The 19,192-nt window shown below is 44.5% G+C and overlaps 2 protein-coding genes across 13 annotated transcripts in view; one reads left to right on the top strand and one right to left on the bottom strand.

The window, feature by feature from the left end:
• Window positions 1–216: 216 nt before the first annotated feature.
• On the top strand, window positions 217–2,516 carry LOC129164822 (urotensin-2). Its single transcript, XM_054746339.2, has 4 exons — window positions 217–414; window positions 705–824; window positions 2,227–2,270; window positions 2,380–2,516. Exons 1-4 carry the CDS (start codon window positions 309–311, stop codon window positions 2,491–2,493), a joined length of 384 nt encoding a protein of 127 aa, XP_054602314.1. The 5' UTR covers window positions 217–308; the 3' UTR covers window positions 2,494–2,516.
• A 5,026-nt stretch (window positions 2,517–7,542) lies between these two features.
• The window catches only part of camta1a (calmodulin binding transcription activator 1a), a 431,227-nt gene continuing 419,577 nt past the window's right edge, over window positions 7,543–19,192 (bottom strand). For 7 of the 12 annotated variants that reach the window (XM_015967200.3, XM_015967201.3, XM_015967196.3 and 4 more), the window contains 13 exons: window positions 18,827–19,011; window positions 18,515–18,711; window positions 18,330–18,408; window positions 17,895–18,243; window positions 17,300–17,772; window positions 15,670–15,848; window positions 14,981–15,224; window positions 14,155–14,226; window positions 14,045–14,065; window positions 13,755–13,954; window positions 13,381–13,455; window positions 9,813–9,843; window positions 7,573–7,748 (listed from right to left, as the gene is read on the bottom strand). In XM_015967200.3, coding sequence (XP_015822686.1) covers window positions 7,716–7,748; window positions 9,813–9,843; window positions 13,381–13,455; window positions 13,755–13,954; window positions 14,045–14,065; window positions 14,155–14,226; window positions 14,981–15,224; window positions 15,670–15,848; window positions 17,300–17,772; window positions 17,895–18,243; window positions 18,330–18,408; window positions 18,515–18,711; window positions 18,827–19,011 — 2,138 coding nt within the window. In that variant the 3' untranslated portion in view covers window positions 7,573–7,715. Of the gene's footprint in view, window positions 7,749–9,812; window positions 9,844–13,380; window positions 13,456–13,754; window positions 13,955–14,044; window positions 14,066–14,154; window positions 14,227–14,980; window positions 15,225–15,669; window positions 15,849–17,299; window positions 17,773–17,894; window positions 18,244–18,329; window positions 18,409–18,514; window positions 18,712–18,826; window positions 19,012–19,192 lie in introns of all 12 variants that reach the window. The other 5 variants (XM_070544830.1, XM_070544828.1, XM_015967197.3 and 2 more) reach the window with 4 other exon arrangements.

Below are 19,192 nucleotides of genomic sequence, written 5' to 3' on the forward strand. Positions count from 1 at the left end.
CACCACCTGCTCCCCGGGGATGTCGCTCACATAACGGTCCACGCATCCACTTTAACGCCATTTGCAAAGTCTGTAAAAACGGTTAATCAAGCTAGAAAGCTGGTAAAACTTGACTGTCCTTGAATCGTTGGTCAGTGCTTTTCTCTTTTTATTGAGTCCATAATTCATCCGTAAGGATGTGCACGCTGCTGACGCCGTTGTGTTGATATGGAGAACTGGGCTACATCTACAGGTATATAACTCTGCTGGGACAAGTGCGCCGTGCAGAAGTCTTCAGAAGTCAGAGCCACTTCCCACATCCAACAGTTATGAAGTGCAGCCATCTCCTTTGTTGGGCGTTTCTGCTCTTGGCTTCTGGTCCACTGCTGGCACACCCCATCACAGAATCTGCTGAGATGCCTTATCAAGGAGCTTGTGAGTACCAGATAATATCCATGCTGTGGCTTGTACCTGATAATTCATCAAATGAGCATCCTTAAAAGCATTTTTTTGTCCCACTATTCAAGCTGTACTGCTCAGTGGCTGCACAGTAAAGTGTCGGGGCATGAGAAATGACCCGAGTGCTGCAGGATTCAACTGGCAGATTTCTAAAGTTCATATTTTATAGAATTTGGGTGTTCATATGTACAAAGTGTAAACAGGTGTGTGTTTGTTTTGTTGGTTTCACCAACTGTGTGGGTTTATCTGTTTGTTCCTAATCTTAGCGGAGGACCAGGGGATCGACACGCTGGGTCATCTGTCGCTATCAGAGCAAACGTTCCCTTTGCATGAAGGTGCAGGTCTCAGATATTCCACTTTTATATCTGGAGAAGTGAATCAAGATGGTAAGAAACACTGAGAGAAATTGCCAGATGGTTTAGTTCACATCAAGGCAACACTAGCGGTACTCTAAGCCACTAACTCCCAACCTGGAGTTCGTGACTCCGAAGGGGCTCCTCAAAAGATTCCAGGGGGTGACCACTGATTTGTATGTCCAGAGATTATGAGGTTGCCAAGATAATATTAAAAAACACACATTTATAAAGCCCCAATAACAGACCCAGTAACTTTGTGTGTGTATAAAGTTTGTAATTAATCACTTTTAATGTATTTCTGAGGGTAGGAAATGGGGTGGGGGGCATGGCTCGTCTTGGACACAGGCAAAGGCGGTCCTTGTGGGAAAAACGTTCGGAGCTGCTGCTCTAAGGCATTTGGTGCATTCACATCTGGGTTGGCCTGGTCTAGCCCTGGCAGGGTAACTGTGTTCACATCTGGGTACTCTGTGTGTTTTCTGTGCTCAGCCGACCGTTTTTTTTCCCCAGACTTGCTCTTTGGTGGTCAGCAGGGTACTGAGCTGACCCAACACACCCACTAGCGACTGATTGGCCATCTGAAGTTCAAGCCTACCTACTGGGAGCCTCTGATTGGCAAGTAGAATCAGCCAGCGGTGACTTCACGCATGCACGATTCACTATCAGTCTGGATGCAGTGGAGGAAACATCTCCGACTGCAGCTCCAGCCGTGGGAGAACGAAGACAGACAGCTGTGAGAGGAGCCCACAGCAGCAGTGCTGCTCAGAGAGAGAGTAGGAAGCTGTGTGCTTCATGTCAGACTCCAAAAGCAACACTGCTCACAGACACATTTGTTTACTAACTTAAGGAGGACAGCATGGACTTCCCCATGTGTCTTTTGCCCCAACGTGTTTGGAGACATCTGCGTTCCTGAGAAGGCGGTGTGCGGGGGCGGGCGGATCCAACCAAGACCGGACTGGGCTGACCCAGATGTGAATGCACCATTTGGTTTCCAGAGTCAGGGTGGAGACTCCTCTGTGTGTGTGTGTGTGTGTGTGTGTGTGTGTGTGTGTGTGGGGGGGGGGGGGGGGGGTTTGTGTTAATATTCTCTAAAAAATCTGAATAACTTTTCAAATGACTGTCGGCGTCATTTTGAACATTAACCCTTCATGAATGTGAAGTGTACGTCAGCATGCGAGGTTATTGTTCTAAATTCTTCTCATTCTTTAGTCTTAAGGTTAGAGCGATTCTAAAATGGCAGTAATTCATTTTGGAAGCCATTAGCTTGTTGATCCACTTAGAAGTAATCTCCGTTTTATTAAACGGAGGTTGTTCAAAAGTTTACAAACTCATTTTCAAAGAGATTGAGTGAATACTACTGTTTATTATCCTGGTGCCATGAGGAACCTGGCCAGAACAACATGCTAACACGATCTGATGTTTCATCATCTTTCAGGTGTTGGAAACACAAGTCTGCAGCCAAGGGGGATCAAAAGACAGGCGAGTTTTAGAAAATTGTCATTCCAATTGAAAAGATAATTCTTAAACTATAAATTACACCCTGTTACTGTCTTGTTTTTCATAGAACTGATGTTTATTTTTCATTTAGGTCTTATTGGACAAGCAAAGTCTGTTAAATCCATTCAGCCACATGCTGGCTACCCGGAAACAGTTCAGGAAGAGAGACGGGAACTCTGAGTGTTTCTGGAAGTACTGTGTCTAATAAAAAATCACATTAGCACTCTACTAGAACTCTCTCTCTCTCTCACACACACACACACACACACACACACACACACACGCACGCACGCACGCACGCACGCACACACACACACACACACACACTCACACACACACACACACACACACACACACACACACACACACACACACACACACACACACACACACACACACACACACACACACACACACACACACACAGAAAAAAACCTAGCCAATGTGAGTTTTCCTCTGATTTAGTTGTCGGTTTGAAGTTTATTACGTGTTAAAATCCTTGTTTTTTTCACGTATGAACAAAATGTATTTAAGATGCAAAAATCAAAGGATTTAAAACCCCGTAGAAATAAAAACTGTATTACATAAAAACAATTTCTCTGCAGTTGTCTTCATTAATAAATGATGTGAGAAACATGTCGGCAGTAGAAACCATCACTAAACGTAAGGAAGGAAGCAAAAAAACATCCAAATTGATTCTGGAGTTCATTATTTTCCTTTTTTTTATTATTTTACAGCAGAAAGAATATAAAGCATTCAGAAAACATCTTCCATATTTTAAGGGCAATTCAAAATGTTTTGCATGGCTTCAGCAGCTGATATCTCTTTTTTAAGATTTTTAAACATACCCATTGAGTCAGTGACGCTTGTACATGCACAATTACAAAAATAAAACTTACAAACAAGAGAAGGGAAGAAAGAGGAAAGCAAAACACATTAGGAGAACCAAGAGGAGATGAGAGTTTTGAGGGTTGGGAGAGGAGAAAAACTGGATCACAGAACAGGGAAAGACAGAGAGAAAGACAGCTATAGAGGAGAGGAAAAGAGATCTAACACTAGTTCACATGCAAAGTGCCGAGGACCCCTAACTTTCTATCAAAGCAGGGCCCTTTTTTTCTTCTCTGTTTGGAATTGATGAAAACGTGCAGTTCGGTAAAGGGTGCCGTACAATTGCTGTCCATAAACTACTGAATGCTTGTCTTGCAATACTGGCATTTGCATAAGAGTATGTCGACTACATGGGTCCAGTCATGTGAAACTTTGGCTAGGCCAATAGGTCTTTGTTAAACAGCTCTTTATTGCTCTGTGTCGACGAGTGGACTTCACCGTAAACCCGCCTCTGTTCTGCCGTCCTGACGCGCCTACCTTTGGGTGCTTCAGAAAAAGAAGAGGAGGAAAGGCAGATTCTCAGGTCATTTCGCAGAACGTCTCAAAACCGATGACGATGTAGCGCCCGTCAGCTAGACCTTTCGTCCCACTCATAAATGGCAGTAAAAATAAGATTTGTTGGTGCAATTTTCATAGAACTATGCCCTTAATCTTAAATACCCTCTACCCAGTGCCACTTAGATAAATGAAAGGCCTAAGGAAGCGGCCAGAATTATACCATGATTTGACGGGTTTCCATGAGAGAAGGTATAATCATTTATACTAACGAGCTGTATAAAGTCGACTCTGTTCCAGGGCTCCAGTAGGGTCTGTCGTGTTCGAGGTTACCGAGAGGAAATGGACCATCTGTTATGTGAATTCATCTGAAAGACTTTAGCATCCCCACAGTGAACCTGTCAGCCCCGTGACATTTTTCACTTTTACCAGAAAGCACCACTGAAGGTTGTCCTGCCTGTTTTAGCTCCCTCTGATGTGAAACACAGGCCCCGCTCCATTTCCTCCTCCCCCGTTTTGGCACCCTGAGTAAAATACAGAAGGGAGGTAAACCCACGCTCTACGCCGCCGCCACCACTCACACGTCTGGTTGTGTGCCGTTTCAGTGCCTTACACATACGGTTGATTGTGTTCCTTCAGCAAACCTTCATTAAGTTTAATTGAAACTGGTCCTAACCTAAATGAATAACACCAAGCAAATCAAATTTAGAACGGAGAGTCACAGCTTGCCTGCTTTGATTTCGGTCTTCATGCTTTTTAATGAAAACAACAGTGTTGCTGCTGAATACCGGCTGAATTTGTAGGTTTGCCGAGTTTTTGACACAGCAAACGTGTTCTTCCTCGTGGTGCAGAGCAGCATGTCTTTAACAAGTCTATTCGACTACCAATTCAAAGAAAATAAGCATGCTATAGGTGCAGCTCTGTCACCCCGTTAGCTATTTTACCCATGCAAGCATAAGAAATCCTTCTCCTTTTATTTTTATTTATTTTTTAGCCTAGAGTATGAGTGCGAGGCAACAAACCCCAGTAGTGGCATTTTTAAACAACAAGCTGTCCCGGTAGAAAATGGAAGGGGCGGGAAAATAAAGAGCAATGCCGGAATGCTGAAAGGCCAGCGTGCTCGACCTGGTGTCGCCGCGGCTCTGGTGAGCGTAATGGTACGGTGGGTGACGATGATGCGGCGTCATGCAGAGGACGCACACCACTCCCTCGAGGTCAGGTAGACGGAAATCATTCTGGATTGGTGTTAGATGAGGACATGAATAGGCACTTTCTATACATCAACACAACAAATAAATAAATAAATAAATAAAAACAACCAATCGGTCAGAAATCAGAAAAATACCCATTATCCTAATGATGATAAAGAAATAAAAACCAAAACATTTTTAAGTGGCACTTGGCTGAATGTTCACATGTTTGGATACTTTCTGGTAGGAATAATCGACAAGAATTAGACAGCAGCCAATAGGCACCTAGAACAAATCGGCTGTTATTCTCTCTTAATCTAAACGTACAATACTATTATCACATTATCCAGTGTTCGGTACACATGTTAGGCTCTGTAAGTGGCACAAGTGCAGAGAGCTACACACTAAAGACTACAGTCATTTCAGCTCACCGAGTCTTCCTTACTGGAGACACACAACGACATCTCAAACGAGCATTCGACTGCATGACGCAGACGCACTGTGATTAGCTCCTGTTTTAACGCAGACGTTTCTCTCTTTTTTGTTCTTTTGGCATAAGATACAAGACGTGGTTGTCTGAATCTTGACTGTTACACCATGTTACCACCGGTTCCACAACATTCAATAGAACGGAAATCACTCAGAGCTAGGCGCCGCGCGCTTCACATCAAAAAAGACGAGATCCATTGGTTCCAGTGACAGAGAGGAATTACACAGACTGCTTTACAGAAATCCAATCAGCAAGGCAATCATTTACAATCTTTAGGTTCAGAAACGATACCTTGACATTTCAATCACATTCCATTTCCATAAAACCAAACAACTTTGACATGGTTTTGATGAATAAATGTCCTACGCATGGATGATGGAGACACGATCAGCTGTCTGCTGGAGTCCCTCTGCGACCCTTTTTTACCTTTTAGTCTGGGCGATTCTGACTTTACGGTTTTCGGTGCTGATGTGTATGAAGTCACTGTATGATTATCTATTCTGCAACAGAATGAACCTAATTATCTTCTTGAGCTCTACAGCTATCACACATCTTGGCACCATTGGCAAAAGTTTCTTGGGAGCCCAAAAGAAACAAATAATAAAAAAGGAACATAACTATAGTGGTTTTAAGATAAGTTTGAAGACCTCTCCTAACACTAAATACATTATTTTTAAACTTTTTCATATGTATTAATATCATGCTTTAGCAAAATGTTCATCTCCGGAACAATCAAAATAAAGTGAAATACTCTAATAGTGAAATATTTTCATTTTACATAGCATAGCCACTACTGCTTTTGTTGTTTGTTTTTATTTCCCTCTCTTTTGACTGTTCATACTTTTCATGCAAGTAGCTCGTTTTAATCCCAGATATTTACACTATTTACAAACAATACAACCTTACATTTTCAGCATTCAAACAAAACTATACAAATATTCTGTTTTTGTCTTGATCCTGTTTTGACCCATTTTTAATGAATAAAATAATATATTTCTAAAATACAATCCCGTAAGGAGCACGTGTTTTCCTATTCATTTTTCTTCCTACACTTGCAGCCTTCATTATTTACAGAAATCACTCAATTGTCAAAAATACGGATTTGTCAAACCCCTATTTTGGGACAAGCTTAGGGACGCCGCAAAGAATCTCTAAGACGTCAAGGCAATGTATGTGATCTTCCCTTCGAAAGCCTCATAGACTCTGAAGTTCGTTTAAAAAGAACAGTAACAAACCTGCATGACCAAAACCAATAAAACACCAAATAAAAGGGAAACGAGGGGAGTTCTCTTCTCATGTCAGGTCTCAGGGGGGCGATTCATGAAACAAGCTAAACAGAAATGGTGACAGCTTTCCCACAGAACGAACAGAGGCTTGAACGAAGGAGAACGTGGATGAGTGGGCCACTGAAGTGGGATGGAAATGAAAACCAGAGGAGAGGCTGAAAGACTAGGCCATAAGCACACAAGCAAAGACATTTCTTCCAAAGAAGTCATGCATTTTTTTTCTTGGTAGGATTTAACAACATATAGCCTGAAGATACAGATCACCAATACATTGACAATGGAAGAGGTACATTGGACAATATGAAACAAATTCAAGTAGTAAAGTGACAATTTATATATATATATTTATACGATAAAGCATAGAGTTTTTTTCTTTTATAAGAAATGTTAAAACAGAAAAATTTCATCCCCAATTTGCTTCTGCGTGTTTGAACTCCACTACATTCATTAGTAGCTCTCCCCACGAGGGCAGCCTGGCGGGGTAGAGCATGACAGGACGGCTTAGTTAAGCTAATTGAAATATTGTTTAATTAACATCAGTGGGTTGAAGTGGACAGGCGGGGTATCGACACATTTGGTTTTAAAAAATCCATCTTTGAATGAACCCATTAAAAAAGAAACCATAGAAAACAAAAGGAGCCCAGAGTGTTTCTGCATGGTCTCTCTTTTCCACAGTCACGCAGCACGAAGTCCTCAGACCACCTGTCCTGCTTCGTCGTCCTTCTCTGTCTGAAACAATCCATGGAAAAGTGCAAAAAATACCACCACGGAAATGTTCTGCACCCTCCTCCCCCACACACCCTTGTTGTTGTAGGTTATAGGCCTGTGGCTGATGCCCTTCAGCCAAAATCAAGTCAGTGGAAACAGAAGATGTGTGGAAAAAAAAACCCGTTGTTGTAGGTGTTTTAGTAGCTGAACCAGTAACACTGCTGTAGTGGTAATGATAGCAGTGCTTGCATTGATGTTTTTATTTTCTTTTTTGTTCTGTTCTCTTGTAAAATCTCTCAGAAACAAACAAAAACAAAGACAGGAATCAGGAAAGTGATGTCACATTGGGAGGGTGCTCCTCTGAGGGGTCTCATGTTCCCTGGCCCTTTTCAATTCTTTCACCCTGGAACACAGCAACACAACAGAGACCCATCAGTGCAACATGCAAAAGGCACAGGTGCACATATACAGTAGGCCTAAAGCACTGGACCACGTTGTTCAGCAAAAAACAAACAAATACTTCAAGTCGGCTCGTCTGGAAATACTCCTCACCTGTGAAAAGAAAAACTCTTTAGAGTTGAAGCCAAACAGAGATTAAAACTTTACGGTTAGAGGATTACTGCTGGAACGATCACACTTTTAAATGTTCTTATGAAAATAAATAACTAAATAAACAACGCCAAATAACATGGCGTGTAAGGAGAAAAGAGAATTAATATTATTTGTTTTTGTTTTCCACTTTTGTGAATAAAGTCAAAATGTCAAAATGAATAAATAAATAAATAAATAAATAAATAAATAAAAAGACAAAATGTTGAGAATAAAGTCCAAAACGGGAGGTTATTTTAAGACTAGCCAGGGGAAACCAATGAGGATTCTGGGTGAGTGTTCAGTAAGCAAACTAAAAAAATAACGTGAGGCCTTTTATTAAATCAGTCTGAGACGTTATTCCTGCAGCTGCATCAACAGCAAAGCTCACAGAACCTCCTTCAGTCCTTCCAGTAAGAGTCCGAATAAAACATTAAACCTCAAAATCCCTAAATTCATTATTCTGGTTCTGTTTTTCACAGTGTACATCAACTCACCACAGCTCATCAGCACAAGGCATTACGGGTATCAACCCTCGGTTTTTTATTCTCCTCACAACATCATCATTGTATTAATAATAACATGGAGGATATGGAACATCTTTGTTACATTTATTAGAGTTTTGGTCTTTTCCCAGCATTTTGACTTTAACCCCAGCGGTGGGTAAAAATAATAAATATCTTCCTTTTCTTTAATTTTTCTTCAGTGACTCTAATAGGTTGTCATAAAAATCATCTTCACCCTAAAAATAAATGAGAAAGAATCCATCATCATCATCATCAAACCTGCCTGGTTTACACTCCAGAGACGGCAAAGTTTCTGTTTAAAGGACAGATTATGCCACACAGTGTGTGTGTGTGTGTGTGTGTGTGTGTGTGTGTGTGTGTGCGTGTGCTGTTTAAACCATCTCTTGTGGTAGGTGGTGGGAAACCCTGGTTCAACATAAAAACCAGGAGTCTGCTGTCGTGGTTGTCTACCCTTCATCAGTGCAGCACACAAACCTGTCACATGAGGTGGGAACACAGTCACATGCGTCTTAAAAACAACAACCTGCTGCAAGATCACAGCAAGATGTGCTGCGTGTTAATGCTAACCGCCTTTCTTACTCAGGTGTTTCCCCCTCTGGTGACTAGAAGAGTGCATCACTTTCAGTGGCTTCACTAAGTATCAGTGAGGAGAGGTTGGAGGAGTTGAGTTCCCCTCAGTCTGCTGAGTGGCTTGAAACAGAGCATACAGCCAGCCAAAGAGACAGCTACTCGAGAAACAGCCGGCTCAGAGCATGCCTACGAGTAGAAGAGCAAGGCCCGTAGTTGTCAGCACTTGAACATGCAGCGAGATAAAAAAACAGAGTTGAGATAAAAAGCCTCGCGGACTCCCAGGTTTGCTAACCACACAAAGTTGAAAAATAACTGAAATCAAAATAAAAACACAAGATGAGCAAGGTGTAACTTTTGTGGAGAGAAAAAAGACAGGATAAATAGAGTCAGAGACGTTGTGCTGCGGTGATATTTGTCATTCATGAGCATTTTGTTTGTTTCAGGACGTTTCTGCTCTAAATCTGAGCTTCTCAGTCCGCCCGTGTCTCCAGTCGGCAGCCTTCATGCAAGCAGGCATCAAGCAACAGTGATGGAAGATGAGGAGGGAGGGGATGGGGTGGGGAGGTGGGAGAAAGAGAAAGAGCAGGAGAGAAAATGAGAAAAGGAGGAAGAGATTGCCAAGGCCAAGACTTCAGGAGGAGATTATTGTTTCATTAAAGAGTGAGAGAAAAGCGCAGGAAGGATTAGAGGAGAGGGAGGCGTCCAGAATAAACAGGTAGAGGAGATAAAGAGGAGGAGGAGGAGGGGGGAGGCACGAACTGAGTTGCTGAGGCTGCACTCACCCGCTTGAACAGTCTATGGTCCATCAAGGGGCTTGGCATAAACAGCAAAACAACACCAGACAGCTATTAACACACAGTGGGCACTGTGAGGGAGGGGGAGGGGCGAGGACAGGTGGGGAGGGAGGTGGAGCTTAAGGGTCGGGGGTATTTCTAACCACGAGTTGTGTAAAATAAATAAATGCACATCAAACACCTCACATGGAAAAAAGAGATGGATTCAGTTACTACTAGTACAGCATCCATCTACGAAATCACTTAAATATCAGAAGAAACAACATGTGCTCACCTGATTTTATGCAGACTTGCTTATTTTATGTTTGTCATTTAGTTTCTGCTACTTTAGTAGATTTTTACTGAAGCTTTAGAAACTGCACCACTAAACAGCGTTTAACTCATTCACCGCCAATGACGACTAAAGTCGTCATTTGCATTTTTTTTACTGTTAGAGCATCGGAACGAGCCCCCGCGCTGAGAGAACCAACATCTCAGCCCTGCAGCCGATCTTCATCCGCATACGTCACAGATCACATGATCAGGAAGCAACACATCCACGTGTTTGGAGATCGTTTTGGGCCGTTCCTGTAAAAAAAGTGAGGCGCGAACCGGAAAAGCGTCTGCCGATCACAATTCGACAACGGATTATGAAAGAACGGATAACGCTCGAAACACGCGGCTTCTTCCTGATGTAAGAGGTGAGTCTCCTCCTTGTTTTGGTTGTTTTGGCGTCGACATCACGCTAGCGCACAACGTTCTGTCACTCTTAAAAAAACAGTAAAAACGGTGAGAAACGCTGGCAGCGAATGAGTTAAATGCAAACGCTTTAAATGTCGACACCTGCACCTGACAACAGGAGAGAATGCTTGTATGAGGATCGCTGTAAAGACTCTGACACAAGTCAGTGACTCGATGCAACCTGCTGGGTTTCGTATACAGGAAACTTTTTACTGACTGGCTTCATGACCTGACCTGTACTGGAATGTTTACTGTGAAGTGCCTTGAGACGACTCTTGTCGTGATTTGGTGCCACATAAATAAACTTGAATTGAATTCTTTCTGACATCAACAATCATCACATGTAAACTTTTAACAGGTATGTAAAATCATTGTTTTAAGCTGCTCTTTGTAACACTGTTGATACGCTTTAAATGCATTTACAACGGTTTTCTTTGGTGTAACTCCTGGACACGGACGTCTCTGCGGAAACGTTTTGTTAGATGCAGCGGATTTCATGCTCCCAGCATTACTGCATAGACACATTTGAATTAACGCAGCTTCAAACCAACAAAAAACGACTAAATGCAGGAGCAGAACAGAGACGTTCAAGCTAAAAATACCCCAAACCATCCACTAGTGTCTGGCTGCAGTACAAGCTTCAAGCGCCGCCCCTTTACGTGAAAAATTGGGAGTTTATGAAATCAGACTGGTGTGTGGTGACTCCATTTGTTTTGCCATTGACGCTGCTAGTTAAAAAAAACCTACAATATTTATTTATAATCTAATATTTGATGCTTTAAAGACTCCATGTTTGCCTGCAGCTGAGCAGACAGGACTTTCAGCCCCAGGTGCACAAACTCTGGCTACAAAAACACAACATGGCAACACCTGTCTGCCAGATAGTTTCATCTGACTTTTGCACAATAAAACTGGATTGAGATACTTCTTCTCTCTTTTTCTGTGTCAATCATCTCAACAAAGAAAATCACACGTTGTTGCACATTGCCTGGCCAAAGCAAAGTCATCACCTGGATTTAACTAAGCAAACAGGTAGGGGCCTCCTCTTGGATAATTACTGCATGGGCAGTTATATTTCAGCTGCAACAAGTTACCTCAACTGGTGCAATGAGCTGCTTCTCACATGTGGAAACACACATCTGGTGGTCGCGGAAAAGATGCAAGTCTGAGAAGGGTCAGATCATTGGCACGCATAAAGCGGAGAAAACGTCTAAGGAGATTACAGAAACGACTAAACGTGGGTTGAGAACTGTCCAACGCATTATTAAAAACTGGAAGGATAGTGGGAACCCATCGTCTTCGAGGAAGAAATGTGGCAGGAAAGAAATCCTGATCGGCAATCAAATAAAAGATTAACAACAGTAGAACTCAGGGCGACGATTAATAGTGAAAGTCAGAGCATTTCCACACGCACAATGAAAAGGGAACTGAAGGGATTGGGAATAAACAGCTGTGTAGCTGTAAGAAAACCACTAATCAGTGAGGTAAACTGGAACAAAAGGCTTCAGGTTGTTAGGGAGCATAACAACTGGACTCTGGAGCAATGGAGGAAGGTCATGTGATCTGATGAGTCCAGATGGACCCTGTTCCAGAGTGATGGTGCATCAGGGTGAGAAGAGAGGCCGATGAAGTGATGCACCCATCATGCCTAGTGCCTACTGTACAAGCCTGTGGGGGCAGTGCCATGATCTGGGGCTGCTGCAGTTGGTCAGGTCTAGGTTCAGCAACAGGATGTGGTCCAAGATGACCGGGTTATTCCATCTTCCCTGATGGAACAGGCATATTCCAAGATGACAATGCCAGGATTCTTCTGGCTCAAATAGTGAAAGAGCATGAGTCATCCTTTTCACGCACCACAGAGTCCAGACCTTAACTCCATTGAGAATCTTTGGGATGTGCTGGAGAAGGCTGTGTGCAGCGGTCCGACTCTACCATCATCAATGCAAGACCTTGGCGAAACATTAATGCAACACTGGACGGCGATAAAGCTGGCGACGTTGCAGAAGCTTATCGAAACAACGCCACGGCAAATCTGTGCCGTAATGAAAGCTAAAGGTGGTCCGAACAAACATCAGACCTGTTTTGGGTGGCGACTTTAATTTCGGCCGGGCAGTGCGGTTATCTGACCCGTTTCATCGTTATTGGGAATGCTTCAACTTGCATCTATTTAATCAGTTTCCACCCGTGACACGCAGCCTCCTTTCTATCAGAAACACTTCTGTGTCTTTCGAGCCACGGTAACAGCTCGACTGACCTTGAGGAAGGTGTTTGTGGGGCCCTGTGTGAACACAAGTGTTGCAGGACTGGTCCAGGCAAAGTCAGTTCTACAGGATCAAACGTTCTGTTCTAATTTAATGAGAGGCAGTGATATTTGAAACCTGGTGAGAATTAAAGGGACAATACGCATGAGTGAGCATGTCACAGTTGAGTCCACTAGATCAGGGGTTCCCAAATTGGGGGTCGGGACCCCCAAGGGGGGTCCCCACAAAATTACACGGGGTCCCCACACTTTTGTCTTTGCTGAGATTGTGAGGTTAGCGAGAATTTATTTGTAAAAATTACATTTATAAACTCCCAATAACACACCCTACAGTATAATCAGAACTCCATATATAATTTATAACTGTGTGTCTGTATAAAGATGGTAAATGATCACATTTAACGTGTGTACGCATGCAGGAGTTGGGGCTAGGGGTCCTGGCTTGTCTTGGACATGAGCAAGGGGGTCCTCAAAAAAAGAAATTGGGAAGCCCTGCACTAGATGATGGAACATACTTTAGGCCTTTGAGGAAACGTTAGCCTATAAAGCTAGGACGTGTTGGCGCCGGAGGCTTACCTGTGACGACAGCGTCGTAGAAACCTCATAATCTTTCTGGCTGCCTGATCCTGCCTCTTTGAGAGCAGACTACCTCTGTTAAAAAGAAAACGCATCAGAATTAGCTCAGTGAAAATGTGATTTGTTACCATGAAGCACAATATGCTTAATAAACCAAGGGGGAGCATCAATCATCTCTCAAACGTTTTTTTCCACTAATGATTTTGTTGACGAATGACTCGACGTGTCCACCCTTCATCAGCCTGTCAGACAGGTCCAGTAATTCACCTGTCGTTGTGCGGTTACGCGGAGTGATGAAGTGGTTTCTTTAGTATCCTACTGCATACGGCAGGACGAACGTGTCGGTTTGTTTGGTGCAAATCACGCGTGCGTACCTCAGTTTGTGCTGCACCAGGGCAGCAGCGGCGCCGCGCTGATGAGGCCTCAGCCTGCCGAGCTCCCTGTAGCTGCGGTAGTATTGCTGAATGAGCACGGCCGCCCTCCTGCTCTGCTGGAACTTCTTCTGTTCGTGGTAGCTGCGGAATTTACTCTGGATAAGGATGGCGGCCTGCGTCATCTTCTTATAAAGTGCATACTGCAGACGAGAATGAAACGACATGTCACGTTTGAGCTCAGATAAATAGCCCAGAGGTGCTGCCGGCTCGTGCTGAACAGTACAAGTTACCTTCAAGGCTATCCATGTTAGCTTGTAAATAGGAAAGGGGGAACATTTTGAATGATGCCACGAAAGCGGTCAGATGAATGAATGGCTCAAACGTGCTCCATGGAGCATACCTGTTTGTATTTCTTGTAGCAGCGTTGTATGACAGCAGCAGCCACTTCCTGTTGCTCTCGGAGCGGCCGCCCCTGTTGGACAGTAAATTGGAACAGGTAAGAGGTTACAGCAGAACCTTCTTGTTGCCACAAAGGATATTAGTGGGTTGCTGAGGTGTAGTGGAGGCTAGAACAGAAATCCACCCTGGATAAAGACCACGCCTTGTGGACCAAGTGTGGAGAGAGCAAGCTGCTGCCCAACAGAGAACCGCCACAGTATCGGCTGGTAGATGGGCACAAAACACAACTGTGAACGACAGTGAACAGTTTGTCATGTAAAGAAGCTCATTGAAGATATCAGAAGGGTGGGAGGGGAGTCTGGGGATGAGGTCGGGCAGGGCGGTGTGTGAAGAGCTAGTTAGATACAGGCAGAAGCAGGTGCCATACCCCCAACTGAGAAGGAGACAAAGACAGGGGGGGGGGGGGGGGGCATGGCAGCTTAGTAACTGCAGGTACACAGGGACAGCAAGGCCATGCTCTGCTCAAGCCACCTTCCCATGCTAGCACCACAGGGACATTTTATCCGCTTTCCTCTTAATGTTGTGTGAGAAAAACAGAGTGAGACAAGTAGAAAGACCGGAATGTGTATTCAGTATAACCATGATAAGAAGCAGTACATGACAAGACAAACGACGTAGAAACAAATGCTGAACTTTACTGGAAACATTCAAATTCCACAGCTTGATCCCTTAAAAATGGGTCTAATTTGATTAATCCTAAAGCCGTAGCTCCCTTAAAGTGGACTACAGGACAGACATCTCATCGGACCTGCACACCGGGCTTGTACCTTGTACTTGCGGAAGGCAGTTTGGACCAGACGGGCAGCCTCGTATAGCTCTCTCTGCTCTGGGTCTGACAGAGTCAGCTGGGCCAGCTCTCGCTCCACCTTGCTGTTGGAGGCATTGATGAACTCACTCCAGTCAACTAGAGAAGGAACTGCTGACCTTTCCAGGGTTCCCTCTCTGAGAGGAGACCGTCCAGGGCTCAGGCCAGGGTGAGATGATGGCGTCAGGGGCTCGTTGTACAGAGACCTGCGAAATAAATACACGGATGCGTTGATCATCACAATAAACATGTTCACCAGTGATGTTAGAAGCTTGCAACAGATTCATTTGGTGCACCATGACCTTGTGTACATTTTAATTTCGAAGCAGTTTTGAGAAAATAAAAACAACCCCCTAAAAGGTGATTTTCAAAAATTGCTACGAGTGACAATAAATCTGTCGAGTTTACAGATGCTGAGCCAAAATTTAGAACGTGTGAGATCTTGCATAATGGTTTCTTTGACCAAAACAGCGATAACTCCATACAAGCATCTGATGATCTCAGCTCAAAGCTCTGGCATGAAAGGCGACTGGTATGTATTCCCTTTAAAACCTGCAGGGCTTTTCATTTGTTTAGCTTTTATTTATTCATTTCACTTTAAAGCAAGAATGCATTTAAGTCGTGCATTCGCTGTTCCATGGGTCTTCTTACCGAAGGTGAATGATGCTAGGCAGCTGTTCTACATCTCCCAAATAGTTGGCCAGCCAGTTCATTGTTGTGCCGACCCCCGATGTCTCTAAGGGCACGGAGTCTGCGGCGGTGAAGGTCTCCCTTTTGATCCTCTCAGGAGTGGCTTCGATGATGTGCTCTGCCAGAGTCATCATATTCACCTGTTGGTTTGGACAAAAGCAAACTTCACCAAGGCATCACCTCACTTTGTACATCCTCGTTAGTGTGTCATCTCCACACGCCTACTGCTGGTTTAATGGGTTGGCACGGAGACAAGCGTGCTGCTACAGGCTACAGTTCAGCAGTTAAGCCTGTTTCACACAGAGTGTGGTACGGAGGCAGCAGAGCCGTGTCCAGGACTTTTAAAATGGGGTGGCCCATGTGGGGCACTTGTTTATTCATGGGTGGCACCAATGGTTATGCTTATTTATTTATTTACGCAAATCGTTTATTTATTTATTTACTTTCTGGTGAATTTTTGAGTTTCATATTGCACAATCGCCATTTTTTTTCCCCCTCTTCATCTTCTACTTTTGTGGTGGTTAGCAAGTCACTTCTTATGTCATTACTGCCACCAACTGGAGTTGAGTGGGACTGTAAATACTATGTATGTGAATATGAAAACATATTAAATAATATTAATACTACATACCTGGGCTAGAAAAAAAGGTGAAAGGTGCATGCAACCACACACTATTTTGGAGTTTACAACCCAAGCCTTTTGTCGACAATGTAAAGTCAATTTAAACTGGAACTTAGTGGGGTGGCACCTGGGGTGGCCAATCAGATTCCAAGGGTGGCATGTGCTACCCCAGGCCACTCCCTGGACACGCCCCTGGGAGGCGGTCCAGTTTCCGCACGGCTTCCGGACAAACAAACGTCCACACTGACTGCCGTTTGTGCACCCTCGTCTGCAAAAAACCTGCTCCCACGAGCACCAAATGATTCAAAATGTGACACAATATGATCAAAAATAAACCAGTAAAAATCCTGTGAACTCCTACATTATGAGCGGATATCCTCGTCATTAAAAAAAAAACACAAAAATAATGCCACGTTAGTTTTATTTAGAACTACACCAGAAGTACTTGACTGAAACATCTCACTTCCTGTCTGGCTAAGCTAATTTCTTTAATTTTGTGACAAATCACACGTGGCGTCTTTCCAAACTTTTCGCAGCTCCGCACCACATCTCAGCCGGTGTGAATGCTCTGGTGGACTTCACGATCTTTGTGGGAGCTGCATGGAAACCAGAACACATTCGTTCTGCTTTCTGTGTGAAACAGGCTTTAGACTGATACGGATGCCTGGAAGATCAATACGGGGAGTTTATTATGCAGTGATGGTCATCGACAGAGTGGCAGGTTGGTTTGTTGTGTACTGCCTACCCACTGCAGGAGGTGGAGACTAGAGAAAGTGCATAAATCCCTGTAACACCCTGGCATTGACAGCTACCATCTCTCACATGAATAAATCCACTTTTTATCATCTTTCAGAAAATATATTTAGATACTTCATCAGAACAGGAGCTAAGCGGTAAGTAGCTGCCAGATTAATGTTTAAAATGCTTTTTCAGCGGGTACTAGTCACAAGCTTCTGCTGTCAGGCTCACCTGCAGGTCATCCATCTGTGTGAGACAGTCCTGGTTCTCCAGATCTTCTCGGTATGACAGCAATTCTGAATCAGCCATCTCTCTGTCCGCCATTACCAGCATGCCTAGCTGTTCCCGCTGCCGCAATCGGTTGACTAGCTTCTCTTTTGCTAGACTGCTGCTCCCACAGATCCCTAGTGCCTTCCTGCCCAAGTTGCAGGAGAAATTCTCTCTGGAGCTCCATCTGCTTGTTCCAGTACCACCTCCTGCAGACAGGCCTTTGTCTGAGCTCAGGCCTTCCGGGGACATGCTCTTCGTGCTGGCGGACAGCTTGTGGAGTTGTTGCTGTTCCAGGCTCAGGGGAACAGACATGGCCTTGTCAGGTCGCGTCTGGAACAGTTCTGGGTTAGGTTTGTGTTTTTTAGCTAGTGGGAGGTCCCGTTGGCACTCACTGCTGTAGCAGTTAGAGGGCTCCGATCTAGGTCTTCTAAGGTCTGGAAAAAAAAGCAACAGAGTTTGCTGAACAATACACACAAAAAAAGAGCGTAAACATGCCTGAAAGGACCAGAAATGACCAAAATGTTCTAGTTAACGACTTTTCCTCAGTTGAACTGACCTGGGTTGAGGCTGGTGGTGCTGGATGTAGTTGTTGTGTTGGCAGGTCCTCCTTTCTTGCCACCGGGTGCTACTGTGTTCTCATTAGCCCAGCTGACCATCCAGCTGTCTGCGGTGGGTGCGTCTGGAGCTGGGGAAAAAGACATGCGACTCGTGGGAGGTAAAGCAGCAGGAGGCTGCTGCTCCTCTCTCTGCAGCTGCTCCAGACACTCAGCCAGTTTGGTGTGCCCCCGTGAGCGTGCAATTGACAAGGGCAGGCGACCCAAGGAATCCGGGATCGCTAGAGCACGTCTGTCCCATTTATACAGAACCACAGCTGCCTCCAGGTGACCAAGTGCACATGCCCACATCTGGATGGAAAACAGGCAGAAACTTTAGAAAACAATGACTCGGCTATTTCTGCTCACAGTGCCAAAGGTTAGCATCAGTTTCTTACCAGCGGAGTGCAGGAGAAGTGGTCCACATTCAGAGGGTCTACTTCTAACTCCAAATCAATACTGTCAGCATGTTTAGTGCTGGATAAGAGAGGAAAAACAATGAGCTCCTCTGTAATATCGAGTGTTATACTCCTGTCCTAAACCACAGCACCATTACACAGGCCATGGGTTATTTCATTCTCACCGCCATTTGATGAGTGTCTGAATGAGGGTGGCATAGCCCTGGCCAGCAGCCAGATGAAGGAGGGTCATCCCTCTGAAGGTCTTTGAGTGGATTAAATGTTTGGACTTGGCCCAGCAAGCTCTGCTCATCATCTTCTCGCAGACCACCACAACACGACTCTCGAAGGAGCTGCTGGCCTGCGTCTGGCCGGGTACACACTTAAAGACGAAGGAAGAAGAAACAGGTTGTTATTGTTTGCTCATTAGCAACAACTGACAGAAATTCTGTATTTTTGTCAATCAGCAACAGAAAGTAAAGCAGGCACGCAGAAACCTGTGACTGGCTGTTGTTGCCTCCTCCCCCACCTCCTCCACTGCCTCCTCCACCTCCTCCACCCCCTCCTCCTCCCCCTGCTCCGCCACTCCCTGCACTGCTCGACTGCTGGTGGCTGGCCATCTCTGCCATCCTTCTCTCCATCTGCTCCAAGCGCTCCAGGATAGACATTCTGAACTGGTTATCTGGGTTGGTAGTGGGACACAGAAGAACACATGAGTGCACAAGCAGCATCAGCTGTAGAAACCGTGCCAGTTCCAGCACAAACAACCGCAAATCCTGACGACAAACGAGCACAGAGCGTGCACCTCTATCTGCAGCAGGATGTTTCTCTGAGGAGATGTCAGACTGGCGCAGTCACTTGGG

This window comes from Nothobranchius furzeri, chromosome 15, assembly GCF_043380555.1.
Source record: "Nothobranchius furzeri strain GRZ-AD chromosome 15, NfurGRZ-RIMD1, whole genome shotgun sequence".
Lineage (NCBI taxonomy): Eukaryota > Metazoa > Chordata > Actinopteri > Cyprinodontiformes > Nothobranchiidae > Nothobranchius > Nothobranchius furzeri.